Genomic DNA, 24,056 nt, shown 5'->3' with positions numbered 1-24,056 from the left:
AGCATAATTATTTGCACTTGGTAATTGGCACACAGTTGAAAACACAATATTGGGTTTTGCAAATAAATAATTTTATAGTCAAGCGGCAACCAGAATACCATAAAAATTTACATGACAGTGAACACCAGCTACAATAAGTTAATCTTAGTTTTTGGCTAAGATTTCTCGAATATATTACCTTTCACAGTTACAAAAAACCATTCAGTTTCTGGCTTGCACTTTAATACGAGGCCCACACATACAGAATATACTAAAAATACTGTCATCAATATCATGTATTTCAAATTAAAAATACAGATTTTCATGCCATTTTTTCTTGTTCACTGCCAGGTCACTTCGAGCGCTGCAGTCATTCTCTGCTTCTACATCGGAACATGGGCCTTACACTTCTGATATTTTGTAGTTCTGTGTTAGTCACCACCTGTACTCTCGTCTGTGCACATACTCTTTATGCAGTGCTCTAACGAGTAGACAGATGGGGAAACAGACAAATGGGTCAGGGAACAGACTGGACTGGGAGGAGACATACTAGGAATAATGTGGAGGTGGGCGGGACATGTAGCAGGAGAACAAGTGGCAGTGGGGAGACAGAGTTCTCCGCTATACTCACTACAGAGAGGTGTCAAAAGACTGATGGCCAAGTGCACCAATTTCGGTTAAAAGTTAACCGCAGTAAAGTTTGCACTTGACCCAATTCAACGCAAAATTCTGGTGCACTGACCTCGATCAAAGTTAAACGGAGGAGTTGACTGCAGTTAAATTTGACTGTGGCTCACGTCCTGTTTTCTAGAAATTACCAGGGTTTTATAAATGTACCGCATTAAGATGCCAGTGCATTTCGATGAGTTATGATAGGCTCGAGGCATCGTATACTGAAACTGAGATGAACCGAAAAAGCCTATTAATTTATGAATCAAACTTACTAGGAGTAGAATTAAATTTTACCTCCACAAGTGACTACATGACAGATGGATTTTTATGCATTTATTTATATTTATGGTACCTGGGAGAACTGATAGAGGTACTCAAGATACCCTCCGCCACACACCATAAGGTGGCTTGCGGAGTATGGATGTAGATGTACATGTAGATGTAGATGGGAGTTCGAAACTCAATAACAATGCAGTTAGATGACAGTTTGCTGACTGGCAGTTAATGTCGGTGTGCCTCAGAAACATTTTAAATGTGGTTTACTTTTAACTGTAATTACAAGACCCCACCTGACCCCCTTTTTTTTGGGGGGGGGGGGGGAGGGGTGTGTGACAACAATCAGAAATGTGCAGGTTGACTCGTATAGCTGGAGACTGGAAGTGTTGGGGAATCTAATGGTTGGGCATCATCGTGGTGCTATTGGCTATATAATAGAAACACAAGCCTCCCGGTGTGTGTTTTTGCTATCCTCACCTGGTGCCCACGCAGCATATCCAGGCCCAAGAGCATGTCCATGGGCTGTTCCTGTAGCACGCTGAAGGAAGTTGTCAGGTGGTCTGTTTCTATCTGCACCTGAACCTGTGGACACACAGAGAGAACATTTTTTAAGAACTTTATCTACTGCTTTAATGAAATGCTCCTTGTACAATGCCTGAATAGAAAATAAATAATATATAAATAAATAAATTTGCAGCACCCAGAAGGGAAGGAGGAAATGAAAAGAAACTTCACGGACTGAGAGACCACGTATTGTTATTTCAGTGACCACAAAATTGAGTCAAATTTAAAAATAACTTTACAGTACGATCCCAATAAACAATATGATGCTGCACTGGATGCACATCCTGATTCTTTTGGGAAGTGCGTCACAAGTCCCAAGTCCCAGGGGGGTCGCAACATACTTACATGAATCCCTCAGTCGAACAGGAAATGGTGTGCAATTTCTGAGGCTTTGTGCATGAGAATAAGTTGTCAACAGGGTTTAGCTGAGTTTTATCAGGTCTCTATAGTTGGAGACAGGTGCAAGAAGACTCCAGTATCAGGATGTTGTTGTTGTGGTCTTCAGTCCTGAGACTGGTTTGATGCAGCTCTCCATGCTACTCTATCCTGTGCAAGCTTCTTCATCTCCCAGTACCTACTGCAACCTACATCCTTCTGAATCTGCTTGGTGTATTCATCTCTTGGTCTCCCTCTACGATTTTTACCCTCGACGCTGCCCTCCAATACTAAATTGGTGATCCCTTGATGCCTCAGAACACGTCCTACCAACCGGTCCCTTCTTCTTGTCAAGTTGTGCCACAAACTCCTCTTCTCCCCAATTCTATTCAATACCTCTTCATTAGTTACATGATCTACCCACCTAATCAGCATTCTTCTGTAGCACCACATTTCGAAAGCTTCTATTCTCTTCTTGTCCAAACTATTTATCGTCCATGTTTCACTTCCATACATGGCTACACTCCACAAAAATACTTTCAGAAACGACTTCCTGTCATTTAAATCTATACTCGATGTTAACAAATTTCTCTTTTTCAGAAATGCTTTCCTTGCCATTGCCAGTCTACGTTTTGTATCCTCTCTACTTCGACCATCATCAGCTATTTTGCTCCCCAAATAGCAAATCTCCTTTACTACTATAAGTGTCTCATTTCCTAATCTAATTCCCTCAGCATCACCTGACTTAATTCGACTACATTCCATTATCCTCGTTTTGCTTTTGTTGATGTTCCTCGTTTTGATTTTGTTGATGTTCATCTTATATCCTCCTTTCAAGACACTGTCCATTCCATTCAACAGCTCTTCCAAGTCCTTTGCTGTCTCTGACAGAATTACAATGTCATCGGCGAACCTCAACGTTTTTATTTCTTCTCCATGGACTTTAATACCTACTCCGAATTTTTCTTTTGTTTCCTTCACTGCTTGCTCAATATACAGATCGAATAACATCGGGGAGAGGCTACAACCCTGTCTCATTCTCTTCCCAACCGCTGCTTCCCTTTCATGCCCCTCGACTCATATAACTGCCATCTGGTTTCTGTACAAATTGTAAATAGCCTTTCGCTCCCTGTATTTTACCCCTGCCACCTTTAGAATTTGAAAGAGAGTATTCCAGTCAACATTGTCAAAAGCTTTCTCTAAGTCTACAAATGCTACTGAGGTATAAATGAAAAAATGAGATTCTGGGTTGGTACCTTGATCTGATTTTTTGCTTCTTCCTGACTTTACATGAACATGTCGAAGAGCACAGACACTGGGTCATAATTTCAATGAGTGTAGAACATAGAGTGATTGATGTATTATTATTATTATTATTATTATTTTTTTTTTTTTAAGATTCGGTCATTACACAGGTGTCGTAAGGCCGCTGTATCCTCTCCTGAGGCAAGTTAGCCCATAACTGTTGTAACTGGTCCTCAACATCCCACATGCTGGCCCTGGGATGGAGTTTACATCTGAACTAGTCACACAAATGTGAAGGACAAATCTGTACATCTTGCTGGCCCTGGGAAGACCTCAACATTACACAGACACTTCACGGAGACACACATCGCTTGCGGACTAACGTGCCCTGTTGAAAAAGGGCACCACGATGCTGCTGCACGATAGGTAAGATCAGAGCAGAGGACATCGATAGTGTACCATTATGGTGCCACAGTTCCCTCAACAACTACCAGTCGTGACCTGAAGGCATTCTCGATGGCTGCCCACACTTTGATGCTGGGAGTAATAACGCTGCACATCTCCAAAATCCTGGAAGTACAGTATCTCACCCCAGTCACTGCCACACTCGTCAAGAATATACGAAGATGGTATCTGTTCTTTCGGACATGTTCAAAAGAACAGATACCATTGGCGAACTTGCAGCTCTCGAAGAATGAAATTACAATGAAAGCCTGACCTTTAGCTGCTTACTGGCGCTGATAAACATCGACGGGGATAGTCGAAAATGTGTGTCCCGACCAGGACTCGAACCTGGGATCTCCTACTTACGTGGCAGACGCTCTATCCGACTGAGACATTGAGGACACAGAGGATAGTGCACCTGCAGGGACTTATCTCTGGCACGCTCCCCGTGAGACCCATGTCTTCAACTTACTATCTGCACACTACATTTTTAGCGCCCCTGCCCACTATACTCACTACTTGCGGCAGTCAATCTACTGATCCACGTAAGACTTCGGGCAAAGAGAGCTTCACTCCAAGTTTAAACGCAGCCAAAACCTCTCAGACAAACAGAAGCTAAACGTTGTCAAAGTTAGCGTAAGGGGGGCTATGCGTGAAGCGTTCAGTGAATTCGAAAGTAAAATTCTATGTACCAACTTGACAGAAAATCCTAGGAAGTTCTGGTCTTACGTTAAATCAGTAAGTGGCTCGAAACAGCATATCCAGACACTCCGGGATGATGATGGCATTGAAACAGAGGATGACACGCATAAAGCTGAAATACTAAACACCTTTTTCCAAAGCTGTTTCACAGAGGAAGACCGCACTGCAGTTCCTTCTCTAAATCCTCGCACAAACGAAAAAATGGCTGACATCGAAATAAGTGTCCAAGGAATAGAAAAGCAACTGGAATCACTCAACAGAGGAAAGTCCATTGGACCTGACGGGATACCAATTCGACTCTACACAGAGTACGCGAAAGAACTTGCCCCCCTTCTAACAGCCGTGTACCGCAAGTCTCTAGAGGAACGGAGGGTTCCAAATGATTGGAAAAGAGCACAGGTAGTCCCAGTCTTCATGAAGGGTTGTCGAGCAGATGCGCAAAACTATAGACCTATATCTCTGACGTCGATCTGTTGTAGAATTTGAGAACATGTTTCTTGCTCGAGTATCATGTCGTTTTTGGAAACCCAGAATCTACTCTGTAGGAATCAACATGGATTCCGTAAACAGCGATCGTGTGAGACCCAACTCGCTTTATTTGTTCACGAGACCCAGAAAATATTAGATACCGGCTCCCAGGTAGATGCTATTTTTCTTGACTTCCGGAAGGCGTTCAATACAGTTCCGCACTGTCGCCTGATAAACAAAGTAAGAGCCTACGGAATATCAGACCAGCTGTGTGGCTGGATTGAAGAGTTTTTAGCAAACAGAACACAGCATGTTGTTATCAATGGAGAGACGTCTACAGACGTTAAAGTAACCTCTGGCGTGCCACAGGGGAGTGTTATGGGACCATTGCTTTTCACAATATATATAAATGACATAGTAGATAGTGTCGGAAGTTCCATGCGGCTTTTCGCGGATGATGCTGTAGTATACAGAGAAGTTGCAGCGTTAGAAAATTGTAGCGAAATGCAGGAAGATCTGCAGCGGATAGGCACTTGGTGCAGGGAGTGGCAACTGTCCCTTAACATAGACAAATGTAATGTATTGCGAATACATAGAAAGAAGGATCCTTTATTGTATGACTATATGATAGCGGAACAAACACTGGTAGCAGTTACTTCTGTAAAATATCTGGGAGTATGCGTGCGGAACGATTTGAAGTGGAATGATCATATAAAATTAATTGTTGGTAAGGCGGGTACCAGGTTGAGATTCACTGGGAGAGTGCTTAGAAAATGTAGTCCATCAACAAAGGAGGTGGCTTACAAAACACTCCTTTGACCTATACTTGAGTATTGCTCATCAGTGTGGGATCCGTACCAGATCGGGTTGACGGAGGAGATAGAGAAGATCCAAAGAAGAGCGGCGCGTTTCGTCATAGGGTTATTTGGTAAGAGTGATAGCATTACAGAGATGTTTAGCAAACTCAAGTGGCAGACTCTGCAAGAGAGGCGCTCTGCATCGCGGTGTAACTTGCTGTCCAGGTTTCGAGAGAGTGCATTTCTGGATGAGGTATCGAATATATTGCTTCCCCCTACTTATACCTCCAGAGGAGATCACGAATGTAAAATTAGAGAGATTAGAGTGCGCATGGAGGCTTTCAGACAGTCGTTCTTCCCGCGAACCGTACGCGACTGGAACAGGAAAGGGAGGTAATGACAGTGGCACGTCAAGTGCCCTCCACCACACACAGTTGAGTGGCTTGCGGAGTATAAATGTAGATGTAGAATGTGAGTACATCCAGACTGAAGAATATCATTGGCCAGTATGCCTTATCTATATGAAGACGGTATCTGTTCTTGCGGACATGTCCGAAAGAACAGATACCGTTGGTGATCTTCAAGCTCTCGAGGAATGAAACTAAAATGAAATCCAGACCTTTTTAGCTGCTTACAAGCGTCGATACATATCAACGGGGACACATTTTCAACTGTCCCCATTGATATTTATCAATGTCTGTAAGCAGCTAAAGGTCTGGATTTCATTGTAATTTCACTCATCAAGAATGGTCATCTGGGGAAATGCAGAACTATGATTTGTTGCTGAACACAATGCAACACTGTCCACCAGCAGTCCGTGCTTCCCAGTCATGCACCACTGCAAAAATAACTGGCTGTGTTGTGTTCTTGGTGCCAGGTTACAGATGGGACAGTAATTCCCTTGTCTGGCTGCTGCTAATTTCAACCAATGGTGCAGGACGACACAGAACATCACGGAGTATTTAGAGGACAGGTGCAGACGGGTGTGCTTGACAGCACCTTAACAGTGAGTACACCTGTCCTCACATTCCCGTGCACTCCTACATTGGGCCACTGTCACGCCTGAATATCACAAACCCGGATATTGCACATTTTCATCAGCTGGCTAAATGGGGGCCCACAATGCAGCCCCTTTCAAGATTCGTCAGGTGCCGATAATGCGGCATCTCCGCATCCTCCACAGAGAAGCTCTGCACATCGTTTATATACCGTGCTTGTGCAAATATAGGCTGTGTGCGAATATAGGCCACACCTAAACTTTTGACACAAGATTATAGTAAAAAGTACATCTCAAATACTGGATGCACTACTAAATTTATGTGAAAATTCTATTAGACAGTATTTGAAGTTGTATCTCTCCCTGTCTCTCTCTTCGGTTTCTGTATAAGTGAGGGTGAACCAACACACACACACACACACACACACACACACACACACGACAGTCGTTTATATCTAAGCACGGCCAATGTTACACTGTCCCTAAATGCGAAGTATTGTTGTGCACATCGTATAGCAGAAGAGAAGACATTATCGCAAAGTACAAAGAATATAGATCATAACAACATTATTACAGAATAAATTTTTTAAAGGATTTGGAGGTGTTTGTTTTGAGGTGTCAAATACATTTGTTGGAATAAATACTTCAGGTGGAATATAAATCCAATTCTGACAAGTTAAAACAGCTTAAACTTCATACTTGTTTATACACGGTATACCCTAACCTAAAATGTTCACATTAAAAAAAAAAAAGTGTCGCCTATATTCATACAAATACAGATACTCGATCCGATGACTAAACGTGCACACCACTAATGCACACTGGTATTCATTCTCCTTATCCAGAGAGAATAGCAACTCTAATTATTTACATATCAGCCAATATGTACGAAGTTACATTGGCATTCAACAATGTCTTCTGTGTGCTTTACTTTTTCCTCATGCAGTGCAGTGCTCCCTAGTAAGATCTGCTAATAATGCAATGACAGGTACGTATGCATACCATATACAAGGCCACACTGAACATGCAAATGATTTCGGTTGCAGAAAGAAAAACCGCTATTTACGGAAAGACAGAGACAACAAATAACTTGGAGGACAAGCTGAATGGAATGAACAGCACCTTGAAAGGAGATTGTAAGATTAATCTCAACGAAAGTACAACAAAAGTAAAATAAGGGTAATGGAATAAAGTTGAACTGAATCTGGTAATGGTGAGGGAATTAGATTTGGAAATGAGGCACTGAAAGTAGCAGACATTATGCCAATTTAGGGGGTGGGGTGGGGGTGGGGGGGGGGGGGGGGGGGAAGAAAGAAAGAACGGGTGATATACACAGTAAAGACCATATAAAAATATACGTTGTGAAAAGCAATGAAACCATTTCTTAAAAATAGAAAAGATAAAATTTAAAGTGTTAGCATGTCTCCTCTGAAAATATCTGTCCACAGCATAGCCTCATACAGAAGTGGAAAGTAGGTGATAAACAGAATACCAAAAAAGAGAATAGAAGCTTTGGAAATGTGGCACTAAAGGAGAACAGTTAGATGGAGTACCTTTTCATTAATTACTTATATTGCAAAGAAATGGTATTTATGATATCACTTGATTAAACAAAGGAATCAGCTGACAGGACACATCCTGAGGTACTGGGGAACAGGCAGTTTGGTGTGTGTGTGTGTGTGTGTGTGTGTGTGTGTGTGTGTGTGTGTGTGTGCGCGTGTGAGAGCATAACAACTAAATCATAGAAATGAGTTGGAGCTGTTTGACTAATTACATATTTTTGTTTTAACTGCAATAAATTTAGTTCAACTACTCAAACCAGTAATTTGGAAAATGAAAGAAAGCAAAAGAACCAATAATGTGTTCAAAACAATTTACGTAACAGACGAATTCTCTCGTGGTGTTCTGGTATAGGCAAAGTCCATTAGGTATGCAACGGTTTCAGTAACAGTAGTAACACATTGCAAATACGATGGGTATTTTTTGCTTGCAGTATGCATGTGCATAGGTTCTGAGGATGTTTTGTGCGCATTCAGATTTCATTTGCAGCCGTATCATCTCTCTGTGTGCTGAACTGTAGAAGTTTAAGGAAATTGAGTAGCCAGTTGACTGTGACGTACTATTTGTAATCCAATTCGCAAGTGCAAGAAACTCGGAATCAGTGGAAATTCACCATTATATACGCAAAACTGCAGTGATAACGCAGTAATAGTAAAGTCTGAAAGTGAGTTTTAATATTTAAGGACGATTGGGTTAATGTGCACGATGAGCTAAACCTGGCCAATCTTCTCTGTCTTATGAAGATTTGGCTCATGATGTGAACAAAAAAATTCAAGAGGATTGATGATTCACAATTTCAAAGTGATAAATTGAACCTCCACAGCTTTCAAGGTCAGTTTTGTACACCAATGTTTCCGAGAAACTGAATTACAGAAAATTGTGTTCTCAGTAGGTTCCAAGACCAATTTCTGATGATCGCAAAACAAGTAGACTGGGTTACGCTATTTTGTTTGGACTTGACACAACCAGAATGGAGACAAGTTTTTGGACCATGTTGTTGCAGAATATGAAAATTGGCCCTGTTGCACAACTCCCAAGTCCAAACAACAGTCAATGGAATTGTGATACAACATCATCATCAACCACAGTTATAGCCAGCCAGCCAGACAGACAGACAGACAGACAGACAACCTCACCATGAAAGGGCATGGCAACTGTCTTTTGGAACAGAAAATGGGATCCTGTTGCTGGATTTTATGCTGAGAGGTACAGCAATCAATTCTAATGTATACTGTGTGATCTTGCTCCATTACTATACAAGGTCACATATTTCCGTACAAACACATGGTCTAATTGTCATTCCCATCAGAACAGCTGCATCATCCACCTTACAGTTGAGACCTCATGCACAAGATTTTCACTTGTCACAATACATCGAAGAGTACCAACAACAACAATGAAAAAGAGAACACTGAAGTCACAGACCGAGTTTCTTCACAGGTGGCAGATGTCTTTACATATCTCAATCAACATCTATATTCTGCAAAGTCACTACTAAAAAAAAGGCGAACTTATATCTACATAACATTAAATATTAATAGAGGGAAACATTCCACGTGGGAAAAATATATCTAAAAACAAAGATGATGTGACTTACCAAACGAAAGCGCTGGCACGTCGATAGACACACAAACAAACACAAACATACACACAAAATTCAAGCTTTCGCAACAAACTGTTGCCTCATCAGGAAAGAGGGAAGGAGAGGGAAAGACGAAAGGATGTGGGTTTTAAGGGAGAGGGTAAGGAGTCATTCCAATCCCGGGAGCGGAAAGACTTACCTTGGGAGCGGAAAGACTTACCTTAGGGGGAAAAAAGGACGGGTATACACTCGCGCACACACACACATATCCATCCACACATATACAGACACAAGCAGACATATTTAAAGACAAAAACAACAGTTTGTTGCGAAAGCTTGAATTTTGTGTGTATCTTTGTGTTTGTTTGTGTGTCTCTCGACGTGCCAGCGCTTTCGTTTGGTAAGTCACATCATCTTTGTTTTTAGATATAACATCAAATATTATAGTATATACTTATATTAAACTAATAGAACAGCATCAGAACCTATTAAAAACGCGAATGCTAGGAAAAAAATTTTGATGTGGTGAGACACGAACCACCACCATAACAAGCATCCAGCACAGAATCAGTAACGCTACTCACTATGCTTTCTTTTTTTTTTTTTAATTTAATCTCATTTTGTTTGACATTGTTCGTTGCATTTGTTCGGGGCAGACATCCAAGACACCCGTTCAAGTTCATCGATGATCCATTTACTCAGTTTTTTTATTGCAGAGGGCATAACCATCCGACCGAACGCACTGGGCCACCGTTAAACCGCTGACAAATGTTAGTTACCCAATTCTAACATGTTGCCACTTGTTAAAAGCTTTAATCGTAGCTACGTTTAATCGAAATGTAATTATAACAAATTGTACACAGAACAATGCATTTTTTGTGGATCCTCAGTGTGTTGTTGCCTTCAAATGCCATACTCTCATAATATGCAAGTTACAATAATTCTTTTGCCAAGAATATGATGTTTCTCATTATTTTATTGCAACAAATCACACAGTAAACAATGGGTTTTTGAGTGATTCCCAATTTGCTGGTGCTCATAAACGGCATATATACGTATAGGCTTGAAATGAATGCCAATATGGCACCTCACAACTCCATGCCGAAGGGAGATGGCATGCAGGTGATGTAGGTGGCGCTGTGCCACCTGATTGGTTAACGCTCAGACGCACGCCCAGAATATCTGACATCTTAGATATTGCTCTGCACCTTCGAAAAGAGTCCCAAATGTGCTATTCCACACTATGATGTCAGATACTTGGTACGCTCAACATTCGGATGTGCAGTCCATGTGCCAACGGCTTAACGCCACTCAGCAAGAACACGAAATCCTGCAAGTGCCGTTAGAGAGACTGATGTGTACCGTGAACTGTATAAAACGGGTAAGGATTCAACTTTGTTGCTGCCAAAGAAACTGCACTGCCAGACAGTGATTCTGATCACTTTCAGATAGTTCTGTGGGAATATTTCACCACTTAAACTGTTTTCTAGACTGTCACATAGTTCAGATGTGTGATTCGTATTTTCCCTACGATCGTAAACAGAAACAAAACACCATTTAATTTGCTGATCGTCCTGTCGGACTAGGGAACAACGGGGAAGGAAGTCGGCCACGCCCTTTCAAAGGAACCATCCCAGCATTTGCCTGATATGATTTAGGCACATCACGGAAAACCTAAATCGGGATGGCTGGACGCAGGTTTGAACCGTCATCCATCCGAATGCAAGTCCAGTGTGCTAACAACTGCACCAGATTACTCGGTGCCATTTAATTGAAAGAGTTATTGGAACAGGTACAGGAAGAACTAAGCTATTTTTCAACTTACCACCAGTATTCAGACATTCCTCAGGCAGTGTGGCAAATTTTTGTATCTCTGTGTCACAAAAGTCTACCACCTGGGATTGGAACCACTGTATGACAACCATCTCTGTCCATCTGTCAACCTGAAAATGCTGACTCCAGCCAGACAGGAATTTCTTGATGTTCGGGACCGGATGGAAGTCATTGGGAGTGAGATACGTGCTGTAGGGTGGACGATCTAACATTCCCCTCCCCCCCAACAGTGTGTTTGCAGCAGCTCTGTTATCAGTTGAGCCGCATGCGGCTGAGTGTTATCATGCAGCAAGACAAAATTGGCACTTTGCCTCATGCAGTGCTTGTTTTGAACAGTCACTTGTGTTCATACCTACCTGGTGCACAATTTCTAGAACAACAGGTGCTCCGTGACAATGCGCCATGACAATTTCGTGGAACAGGGAGCAGCACATCCGTGGGAACCGAGTGGCAAGTTCCATGTTTGTGAAGTGACAATTCTCCATTATGTGTTCCCACACAAGCTAAAAAGAGGTCATGTGTAATGATTGACAGCCTCCTACTGTGTTAGTCTTTGTGAACATTGTGGCAACCTGCTGCAAAGTCTCTGCACCAGCAATGCACTACCCGCTTGGTTGCGATGACAAATCAATAGATATGGACACGACTGAGAATTTCAAAAAGCACTATGTTCCGACCATTCAAAACCTTCATCACCAACAACATTTCGCACATGGTGGGAGCTGAAATACGAGCCTCCATTTTCAACCACTGCCACAAAGCTATTGAAACCTCGGGAAGTTCCATTAGCACATGTACCGCCCTGTGTCACTATTCTATCCCGTACATGCAGTCCAATATACAGTTAGCTAGCTGTAGGATGAGGGGGGAAGCTGACTTTATTGTCACGTCTCGTACAACTAGACCGACATGTCGCGCAGACAGTGGTGGCTACACGGCTACACAGACAACATCAGAGGAGGACATCTGGAAACTTACAGGGAGCTCTTGAGAGATGGTAAGGAATCCTGAAGTGAGTGCTTTGTGACAAGCAGTCAACAGTCACAAATGAATGTTTGCTCTCTTACCGACACAAGTAACTTAGCATCATACAGCAATAACTTACATGCACAGCAAATGACGGCCACAGTTTTTTTTTTTCCTTCTTCTTCTTCATCTTCATAAACAACTGAGGTCATACACGCCAATATCATGACCTTACTGACGGCCAAAGTTTTTTTTTTCCTTCACAAACAACCGAGGTGATACACACCAATGTCATAACCTTAGAACACAAATAAGTAAAATAAGTGACTGTATGCTACGCTCAATCGACGGAAGAAGAGAGAGCTAAAAACAAGGGCTTCCCCTTGGAGAAAGGTGCACAAAATACTCCATAGAGACCGCGGAGGTCCCTAACCAAAGATTAAATGTCGTTCACCATATTGCTGCAAAGGATAAAAAGTAAAACCTAATTGACAGCATGCACATCGTTCACTAAAGTGGCTGATAACTCAGACAACAAACACAAGCGGTAAAAAAGGGGGGGGGGGGGGGGGGGCGTGGACATGTCAGGAAATGGCGAACCGTCAAAGGTTAATGACAATGAACACAAAGTGTTGGGGATTCACCACATAATAAATGGCGATGGCTAAAAAGACAGTGCCCTACATGCAATCTAGCTAAAATGATCTCCTCGTGACACAGAGACTCTGACAGGCACTGAGAGAATCTGACCATACACCTGATAGAGGACGAAGAGCTCTGCTATAATTATTGAACAGTGTTCTGTAACCCAACACCAAAAATGAAAGTGTTAAAGGTGAAGGCACACCGAACACCAGTCGGTCAGTCTTAAAGCCATCAGAGTACAAGAAGGTGCTATCGCTAAGTTGCACGTGAAGGTTGAAAAACTTAGAGCAATAGATTGAATCTGGAGTACTTTCCCTAGGAAGTGAATGAAGTCCAAGATGAACAGGGGCTGCTGCCCAAAGCCATGGTAGTGAAGAGTTCACAACCACCAAAAAAATGGCAGTAGCACAAAGTTAAGCTGCCGGAGCAATAGCTGAAAGTGAAAGAGAAGTACGATGTGCCCCGTACTTGCAGTCATCGAAAAAGGGACCACAGGACGGGTGGCGAGGCAGGGAAGACAAACGGCATACACATCTGCTGAGAAGGGTATCACACGGTTTGACAGTAGTAGTTTGGAAGTTTGTGCGTAGAGACTCTCAATCAGGCTACTGTAAAAGACATCAGTTGCCAAATGGATTCCGTGTTGGTACATTGTATTAAGACTGCATAAGATGGACGGAAGTCCAGAAGAATAAACAAAACGCTCATACTCTAGTTTCGAATAGAGAAGGGATCAGTATAAAAGGAGGAGGGTGGTTCAATCTGCTGCCCAGGAAGTACCACGTAGGACATTGAGGGACTAGGTACAGTGTGCAGTCAGGTAAGGCATGTGGGGAGACCATGAAAGTTTCCTATCAAGCATGAGCACCAGGAATTTCATAGTATCAGCATAGGGAAAAGCAACAGGCCCAAGATATAAAGACAGTGAATGAAACCCATTGCACTGCCAGAAACAAATGATTTTGTCAGTACAAAAGTGAAAGTCATTATCGATGCTCCAAGAGTGAAAACAATTGAGACATAGCTGAAAATGCTGTTCGAGGAGACGAGTCAATGGAAAACTGCAATAGATCACAAAGCTGCTGACAAAAAGGGAGCCAGAGATGCCTCTCGGAAGACAGTCCATAACAGGGTTGATGGCTGCAGCACAGAGGATGACGCTCACGATAGATCCCTGAGGCACCGCATTGTCCCGGATAAACGTGTCCGACAAAGCAGAACCGACACATACCTTGAACACCCTGTCTTTTAAAAATTTCTTAACGAAATGGGGCAGGCAGCCTCAAAGACGCACAGAGGATACCAGTCCTTCAGCATGTGTCATAAGCTTCCTCCAAATCAAAAGAACACGGGTACACTCAGGTGTTTCTGCAGAAAACTATTCATGGCACGAGTTGGCAAGATGGTCACCTGCAGAGTGGCACACACTACATCCACACTCTGCACCGATTAGCAGATTGCGAGACTTGAGCCACGATACCAGCCAGCCACGAATCGTATGTTCCATCACCTTGCAAGCACAGAAGGAGAGAGAAATGCGGCGGTAGGTAAAAGGACTAGGATGAGGTGACAGCACGGTCGAGCTCCCTCATAGTAAAGGTCACACTGTAGCATACACGGTTCTGAGAAGAGTTGGTATCACCCGAGCCTCCTCTACTCGTTTCCAAGGGAGGAAGGCAAGATGATAGTGGGTGGAGCTTGAAATCTCTGCAAAATAAGGCCAAAGGTGTTTGAGATAGCATTAGGGTTCACAATGACATCAATGCTACAGTCACGCCAGAAATCAGGTAATAAAACTCGGTCCCAGAGAACCGACAGAGGTTGTTCCAAACAACAGAAGAGGTTGTGAAACTGTTGAAAGATCTAGCAAATGAAATTAAGCAAGCTTTTTTGCTACCCCAACGAATGCAACATCACTGGGCATGCAACTGTGTTCAATGAACACAGTTCTGCATGTGAGCCATGTCGCGGCATGCCTCAGTCCACCACGGTACGGGGACATAGCGTGGTGTCGATTGAGGTCAGCCCAGATGGAACCTCTCAGACATGTTCTCGAAGAGTTCCAATGGGGATGGTGGCTGCTTAAGTTACTGAGCAGCAGAAAGGGTGAGGGGGATGACCAATAAGCCCTGGTAACAGTGAATAATGAAGTGATGTAGTCACTACAAAAAGAAAAGGTGAAAGGAGGAAGGGAAACACGGGATGCAACAGCTTGCAGTCTGCTGTGAAATTACACGGTCTGTCTATAGGCATCATCCCAAATGAACAGTATGATTCTCCACCAGATGGAATGCTGTCCACAGGAAGGGGGGGAGGGGGGGGCAGTGGCGGCAAGGGTGGGAGGTGTGTTTGCAGGCCAAAGCAGACCAGAAGAAAACACAAAGGAAGAAAAGAGCTGGATACTGCAATCGATTCCAAGAGCAGCCGTAATTCCTCGTTGGATCGAAAGCCGTGAGCATTCCATCGAGGAGAGTCATAATGTGACATGGAAACAAGGGAACAAATGCAGGGCAGCCACCTCGGCAGTTCCCAAGTGCCAGCCTTCGAAGGCTCGTGCTACGGGGCACACAGAGGCTGGAGGATCCTGTTCCACGAAATCTACAGAGGCATTAGCATTCTCCCTCAGGTGAGGGTGTCACACGGTGACACTGTTCAAGAGGATATCCAAGTCGAGGGAGGAGAAGGCCATTTGACTCTGTTCAATTCCTTAGAGCCTTTACAGTCAGCAGACAGAGACTCAAATGTTTGTTGGCTGGAGGGATGTAAAAGGTCTTCACAGAAGTGTTCCTTTTTTCCTTTTTGGCCCGGCGGTTGTGTAGCAGGTGATTTCGCCATGGGGAGGTGGAGTGAGGGGGGCGCAAGATTTGGTGGCTTGCTTAGCAGCTATAGGAGAAGAAGACAGGGATACTGGGCAATTGGGTGTTGCCAAGTCTGCACAGTCGTGTCCTTTATGGAGCAAGAATGATACCACAACTGCCAGATGGTAAAATGCAGAGTTTTCGACTGGCCAACAACCTTTGAGCGACAGAGTAAGGTACTTTTACCTTCACCCAAATCCCCCGGACAGCCCACTCATCAAGATATATGGGACTCTCACGGGATGAGGTGGCACCGTTGCCATTACAATTGATACAGTGGGGAGAAGGAGGTGGGTAACTGGCCTCATGAGCATCTCCACCATACGTAACACACTTGGCCATGTTTTGATAATAATGTTGGTGCTGTTAGCAATGGATTGTGTTCGGAAAGTCCAATCGGAGCTCGGTGACTTCATAGCCTGCCCTGAATTTCGATGGAAGCAGTATTCGGTCAAATGTGAGAAAAAAAGTGTGTGTATGCCCCAAGTTTTCATGAACCTTTTTCCATTACTCAACGGACCCCAGTGACGCCCTGATCAGAGGTAACGTCGGATTTCCTCCTTGGTCAGACCACCGAGCAGCCGAGTGTAAATAATGCCACACGAAGAATTCAGCATAAAGTAGACCTCGACACGAATAGGAGAGCCGTGGAGTAGTGAAGCGGTAAGCAGTTGGTGGGCTTGAAAATCACAGTTGGTCTCCACAATTCCCATTATGTAAGCAAGAACAGGATTTCACAGGGATACAGTTATGTCAACAACTTTCTAAATAATAAATGGATTAATTGTAGCAAAATACTGGTGTTCTTCAGTACGTGAAACCACGAGGAACCAAGGTGCAGCAGGGAGAGTTGCTGAAACTTCAGCCTCATTCCGTTTGCATTTAGTAGACATAGACTGAGATGAAAATGAATGGCTCACTGCAAAAACAAAAACCCACAACTTCCAGTGTCTCCGACGGTGTGCGACTTCCAACTGGGGGCCACCGCCGAGAGGACCTCACCCGCATTTCGTGATTGTTCGTGGCTCACGAGCTCTGGACAGAGGGACCAATTAGCAATTGTGAAGGTAATAGCTCATGCAATCACCCCTCTTCAGTGCAGCCCATACAGGGGGTACGTGCGAGTCCTACCTGTCGACCAGGGATTGGGAATTACACGTTACACAGTCACCCGTTATGCATCAAAACATGTGGGCCAGCATTCGTAAGCACACAGGGAGGAAGACGAAACAAACAGAAACCTGAAATGCTGAAGCACAGGTCAGGAGGAGATGGAGAATGAAGAAAGAAAGAAAAACAGACAAGGGACTGTTCCGATGCTGGCCTATCAAAAGTTCCTCTAGGGAAGGGAAAAAGAATAACAGTAGGATAGATGTGCAGCTTGGAAAGGGAAGAGGTGTTGCAAAGGCTGTGGCCCTGTGATAGCCAAGCACAAACTCACCAAAGAGTGATCCCTTGCGGCAGGAGGGGGGAAGGGGGGGGGGGGGCACCCAGAATGCATTGGAATTGTTTGTGTATATGTTGTTACTAGGTCTGGCAAAGTATATAAAGGATGTGAACAGTGTGTCAGATGTTGAGTGATCACTAAAGCACTTGGAAATGCTGAGTACTCATCCGAGACCGCATTATTTGCACCTGATAAGAATTTGGGAGGAAGCTCATTACGGTCCTCCATCTATCTGATTCACCGAATCGTGAAATATCCAGATTTGTGGGACATTCTCACGTGATAGTGGCCAGATGTCGGACTGCACGGGAACTCGAGGTCGGGCATACTTGTCGTCAAGGTTGCAGTCCGACCACCACGAGGAAAGATCGCCACAATGTGCCCCGAGCACACTCTGACGCCTTCACATCTACACCTGGTATCGACGAAAAACGAACAGACTTTCTGCAACATTCTGCATCATCCTATACTATCGGTCAGGACCAGCATTAGCCAACTACGGAATTACATTCCACACGTAGGTGGTTGTTAACACCACGATACAAATGGTCACATTTGGGAGTTGTGCTGCAACCGGGAAGCACAGAGCTGACGAACAGTGCCGCCTCGTGTTCCGCAATGCTCCTCGTTACCCTACGTGACCACCTGCAGCGATTACAGTGCTGATCTCGGGGTAAGTCCGAATATCTTTCAACATTTTGGAGAAGCACAGCAGTGTAACTTCTGACGTCACGGTGTGGTGAGCCATCAGGTACGACTGCAGGTCGCCCGTGGTAGTGAGTGGTGGAACTCTGATGGCACCTCTGTACATTGCGGAAACCTGTAACCTTACACGTTACTTCTCTTAGGCTGGTATTAAACTATCATATTTCATTGAGAAAGAAATATGGTCAAATACTCATCAAATTTCTTTGACAAAGGTATCTGACATGGCACTAAAAAGTGGTATTACATTGTCATCATAAGATGACGGACAACAACAACTTGTTATTATGTGCTTCAGTTGCTTGAATCACAATTGCATTGTGTGTGCATTTGGAAAAGATGTGACAGACAAAAAAAGGAAACATACTCGGGTAAAGTCATTAATTTTACATCGAGATAATAAAAGCACTCGGCAAAATTTTTTACGAGAGCTGGAAGTGGAGGACGTCGAGTCTTACATAAAATACTTATGAAAGGATGAGAGTGCATTTCAGTATTTGCTCAGTAAAGTGGCTCTTCGTATTACAAAACAGAATACTCAGCGCACGAGGCACGCTCACCGTAACACTGTGATTCCTCGCTACAGGAGAGAGCTATTCTAGCTTACAACAAAGCACTCCGATACCACAGAGCACATTAACTAAAATAATTCACGAAACATATGAAGCAATTTATAAAGCAAAGAAGGAGGAATATCTGAAGGTAAATAAATGTTCCGTACACACGATATGGGCGATAACAACTATTTTTATTTTTGAATAATTTAATTATAGAATTAGTGTTAGAACAACTACAAACTTAATAAAAACACAAAACAGATGAAGTGTTGTTAACTTGTGGCATCCAGAGTTTAAAAATTAAAAAAGTAGATTGGAGAGCTAAGATTTTTTTTTTAATTTTTTTATTTTGGAGTGTGACCAGCTCCTCTACTGCTTGCTGAATAGCTGCCTGGATGTTTCCAGATGTCGAGGTGGATGGCTGTAGCTGTGATTGTGGACACGAAGTCGCTTACAGCATATCTCACTTGCCCGTCAGCACATTATTAACAGCGTTTGTTGTGCCCCTTGCTCACCCCCCATCCGAGACAAAGCAAGGTTATTAAAAAAAAAAGAGTCAAAGGAAGACACCAACTAAACTTTGCAGTCACATTTACAAACACACTACAGACATGAAATAGTTGTAGCGATGCCAGCAAGGCTCTAGAGCGAGGCTCTAGATTTGATCATATTTCTTTGACGAAAGGCAATTTGACAATGTTTCCTATTAGACTATCAAATTTCTCTGATGTAAATATTTGACATATCAAGTTTGAAAAAGAAATATGATAGTGTAATACTGGCCTTATACCAGAATCAGTGTGGGGCTCCAGGTAAGAAAGGATGCAACCTCATACGGTAAGTGGGCTAATACTGCCAAGTTCTTTGTAAATTTAATTCAATTTTGTAATCACTGAAATAACACTACACACCCTCCCAATTTGTGGGGGTTTCATTTCTTTACCCCTTCACCTTGCAAGCGATTCACTTTTTTGAGCAGGCAGAGTATAAACAAAACCAATGGACAACATCTGTAGATTTATAGTGGACATATTATTTTACGTCACTAACTTACTATATAAACAACTTTTGGTTGCGAGTACGATTAATCGGCAAGAAGACATAAGGATATGTATCACTCCTCTGGAGTGGTATGTTATCACCAGTGTCTGTATCTGTGTTGTATTCCAATCAGCAACGTCTAAAGCAATCGTGGACAAACTTTAGTTACAGGTAGGCCCGATTCACATACTTACACAAGGCCACAGGCCACCGCATCACGTGGAGTGACAGCAGCACTTCTATCGTAAAACATACGAACTACAGCATCTGTGTCATTAATGTTTCTGAGGTGATGCAGGGATATGAACAGCACGCTTTTCCAAACACACCACATCGGGTCCTCAAAACAAGTGTTTTTGGGAGTACATTGATTTATGTTCATTCCACCGTCTGATAATTACATTTATTTACACATCATGAGCACTGTTTATTTTACTTGCAACATTTTACAGTATCTATCTTAAACTTCTGTTGCAAAATGTGTAGAATTGTTAGTAAACAAACAATATCCACGTTACATACACAAGTGCAAACATCTGGAAGTGGGAGATAGGCATTTTGAAATGTCTTTATGTAAAAATAACTGCCTATAAAAGCAACTTGTTGCAGCTAATTCATTATAAATTACCATCAATTTCAATGGCTTTGCAGTGCTCTAATACTTCCACAATGAACAAGAATTATTTACTAATGCTAATTTGAGAAAGTATAGAAAAACAAAAAATATGGCAATGAGAGAGTTAAGCATGTAACGTCGTGAGTCAATACGCAATAGCATTTATTGCACTACTTTGCAGTACGGCTCATAGCTTTGGAGCCATTGGCAGTGACAGAAACTTCCGCTTGTATCTTAGCGTGACTCATTCGCACCTGACGCTAGCCTAGCCGTGGGTAGCGGTACCTATGTCAATTCGAGCGACAGAATATTCGAGCTCCTAAGAATCTAAATAAATTATATTAAATATTATTCAATTTAGTTAAAAGTCAATATACTGAACTTTGTTATTAAAAAGAAGATTGTGTAAAAATCTCAGCTTTTTAGCTGGCATACTTTCATAGTTAGAGAAAATTATGTAAAATACCCCAAACCGACAATTAGAGAATTAAATTCAGCTAGGAACAATAACAGTTTACCTTTTGTTATCATTTGAAAACATAACCAGAACTCTCAATGGGCAGAATTATTTAATTAAAAAACTTAAACTACTTTACATTTTCATAATATAAAAATCAGACAAAATTATTACTTGTGTTTAATATTGTTATAGGAGTAAACGAGAGTGAGTGAGAGTGAGAGTGTGTATGTGGGACATACGTTAAATTTCAAGATTAAATTTATGTAATACGTACATTATCAAAGCATGCGAAAGATGTTTGTGCCCACTTCGCTGATGACGTATGTCTAAGTGTACTTGCTTTTGTAAGGAGGGAGCCAGAATAACAGATGAAAGTTTAGTTTGTTTTCTAAAGTTATTTCAAGATTAGTTTTCTTTTCGTTTAGTTTTGTTCAACATTTTATTAATATTTGCATGATGAAATGATGTAAATGCATCTGTGAATGTCGATTGGCCTAAGACAGTTTTAGTGCGAGAAGGAACTCTAAGGATTGTTTAGACTGGCTGGTCATTCTGAACAACCAATCAGAGTTAAGCATTTCCCGCACACTGCAAGTAGTTATAGGCTGTGGAAGGAGCAGCACTGGAGGAGTCGTCGTCTAGCTATTGAACGTGCAGGTCATGTTGGATGCGTGTGAACTTTTGGCCTTTGTAGAATTCCGCGTGGCATGTTTTGTATTCGTATATGGAATATTTGGCGAGCAATTTCTTTAGTAGAAATCCACTGAAAAGGCCTGAATGTGAAACTCAGATATAGTAGTGGAGTATTGACTATGAAATCACGTAATTCTTCGGACTGGACTTGAGTACATTTCTGGCTGCCTTTCGTGTGTACGGGGTTGCATGAACTGTGAACTGGGGACAGTGATGTTGTTCGCTAATTACATACAGGCTGGAAAGTGTTTATTTTGAACTTAAAAAATAATAATAATAAAAGAACTCGTATGCAGAATTCTGACATTTTTCTAAAGAGATGAAGCAATCGCTCTCAACCCGAAATCTGTTTTAAGGTATTACAGGATAGCTTGCTACCAGAGTTTACACGGTCTTCACAAACGTAAGTACTTAGCTCAAATGGCTCTGAGCACTATGTGACTCAACTGCTGAGGTCATTAGTCCCCTAGAACTTAGAACTCGTTAAACCTAACTAACCTAAGGACATCACAAACATCCATTCCCGAGCCAGGATTCGAATCTGCGACCGTAGTGGTCTCATGATTCCAGACTGCAGCGCCTTTAACCGCACGGCCACTTCGGCCGGCAAACGTAAGTACTGATGGTGTTTTCTTCAACGTTGCTTTTAACATCGTCTGGACAGTATCTACGTATGCAGAGAAACGGGCTGGTCATCAGATGCCATACTGAGATAGGTGGAACTTTTGTGGTGCACTGTACAACGAGAGACAGTCATCAAACACCCCACTAAACATGCCCCACCGCAGGCAGTTCCAGTTGACAAGTAATTACGAGTAAATTTTGACGAGAAGGTCATCTGATTGTTTGAAATTGTGTGTGTGTTTATGTCCACAAATACCATTATCAAGCATTTTTTAAATATTTGGCCAAAAATACTTTTGATAACTGACTGTACAGGGATGGATTGTTTCCATAACACTACATAAATTAAGCCATAATTTCACTGTTCATTTTACAAAATTTAAAAGTCTAAATTGCTTGAACTTAGCATATATTGGCAGTATTATACAAAAGTCAACTGGAAAAATGTGACCACCACCCTCATGTGATCAATACGCACTGGTGATACAGAGAATATTTTCGCTGACAAAAATATTTCAAGTATTGACAATACGATAATATTCACTATCAGGCAGTCATTATATTGACACATTGATTATAATAATAAGCATACGAGGGACCCATTAACATTTGTGACTTTTCTACCATTGCAAATGACAGGCATGACTCATATGTCAAAAGCACTGCACAAAACGGCCAAAACAGATCAAATGCGTGACAGAGCAGAAAATGCATCCTGAGCAGACTACAATGTGAGCACTTCGCTCTTTCTTCCGAGAATTTCTTCTGGAGGACTGCTCGAAACCAATCGTGGGGTTTCAATCTTTATGTACAGATGCTATAAATGTTGGTTTTTCTTTCTTCAAGCTATGTTCTGACAGTTATAGGTTCAGTATGGTCTTGTATATGTTAAAATATGCATACATACTGTATTCTTCCAAGGCAGTATCCCATGGGCAAGGAGATTGTGGCTTACTGACATATTTTCCGTCCACACTGTCAAACCCTATATACTCAAATTCTGCTGTGCAAAGAACTTTTTGTCAAGATCAGTGGCCAAGTCTCTGTTCCTTGAACGACCAAGTTCCTCATAAGTTTCTATTGACAATATAAGTATCCTGAAGTTAGCACAACTTTTGCGAAACTTTTCTCCATATGCAGCCATTTGGAGTTTTTGGCACTGCATTATAATATACTGTATATTAAACTTGTCCTCAGGTTCCTGTACTGACAAGGGAACCTCCCCAACGCACCCCCCTCAGATTTAGTTATAAGTTGGCACAGTGGATAGGCCTTGAAAAAATGAACACAGATCAATCGAGAAAACAGGAAGAAGCTGCGTGGAACTATGAAAAAAAACTGAGTAGTCCATGCGTAAAATAAGCAACATCAAGGATAGGATAATATGAGCTCAGTAGCGCCATGGTCCCGTGGTTAGCGTGAGCAGCTGCGGTACGAGAGGTCCTTGGTTCAAGTCTTCCCTCGAGTGAAAAGTGTACTTTCTTTATTTTCGCAAAGTTATGATCTGTCCATTCATTCATTGACGTCTCTGTTCACTTTAATAAGTCTAATGTCTGTGTTTTGCGACCGCACTGCAAAACCGTGCGATTCGTAGACGAAAGGACGTGCCTCTCCAATGCGAACCGAAAAAATTTGAACGCAAGGTCCTAGGTCAACCGATTCCTCCACAGGAAAACACGTCTGATATATTCTATACAACCCTGGTGACTGTGCGTCACATGACAGGAATATGTTGTCGACCCACCTAACTTGTACACTTGGCGAATGGGTAAAGAGATTCTTCTACCTTGCCCGATTTAGGTTTTCTTGTGGATGTGATAATCACTCCCAAAAAAATGAAAACATAAGAGTTTGTCACATAAACTGCAACAAATGAATGCAACAGTTTCACAGTTTTCCCTGTGCTCTGTCAAAACATATGTTTTGCTTCGATGTTTGTTTAGGTGTAGC

At 42.4% G+C, this 24,056-nt stretch overlaps 1 protein-coding gene across 2 annotated transcripts in view; it reads right to left on the bottom strand.

Moving 5' to 3' along the window:
* LOC126213031 (protein DDI1 homolog 2) overlaps positions 1-24,056 on the bottom strand; it is a 167,937-nt gene that overhangs the window by 67,076 nt on the left and 76,805 nt on the right. For both annotated transcript variants that reach the window (XM_049940601.1, XM_049940602.1), the window contains exon 5: positions 1,405-1,509. In XM_049940601.1, coding sequence (XP_049796558.1) covers positions 1,405-1,509 — 105 coding nt within the window. The remainder of the gene's footprint in view (positions 1-1,404; positions 1,510-24,056) is intronic.

The sequence above is a fragment of the Schistocerca nitens genome, chromosome 11 (genome assembly GCF_023898315.1).
Source record: "Schistocerca nitens isolate TAMUIC-IGC-003100 chromosome 11, iqSchNite1.1, whole genome shotgun sequence".
In the NCBI taxonomy this organism is placed as follows: Eukaryota; Metazoa; Arthropoda; class Insecta; order Orthoptera; family Acrididae; genus Schistocerca; species Schistocerca nitens.
The sequence above is the reverse complement of the archived record's forward strand: the minus strand, read 5'-3'. Positions and strand labels throughout refer to the sequence as shown.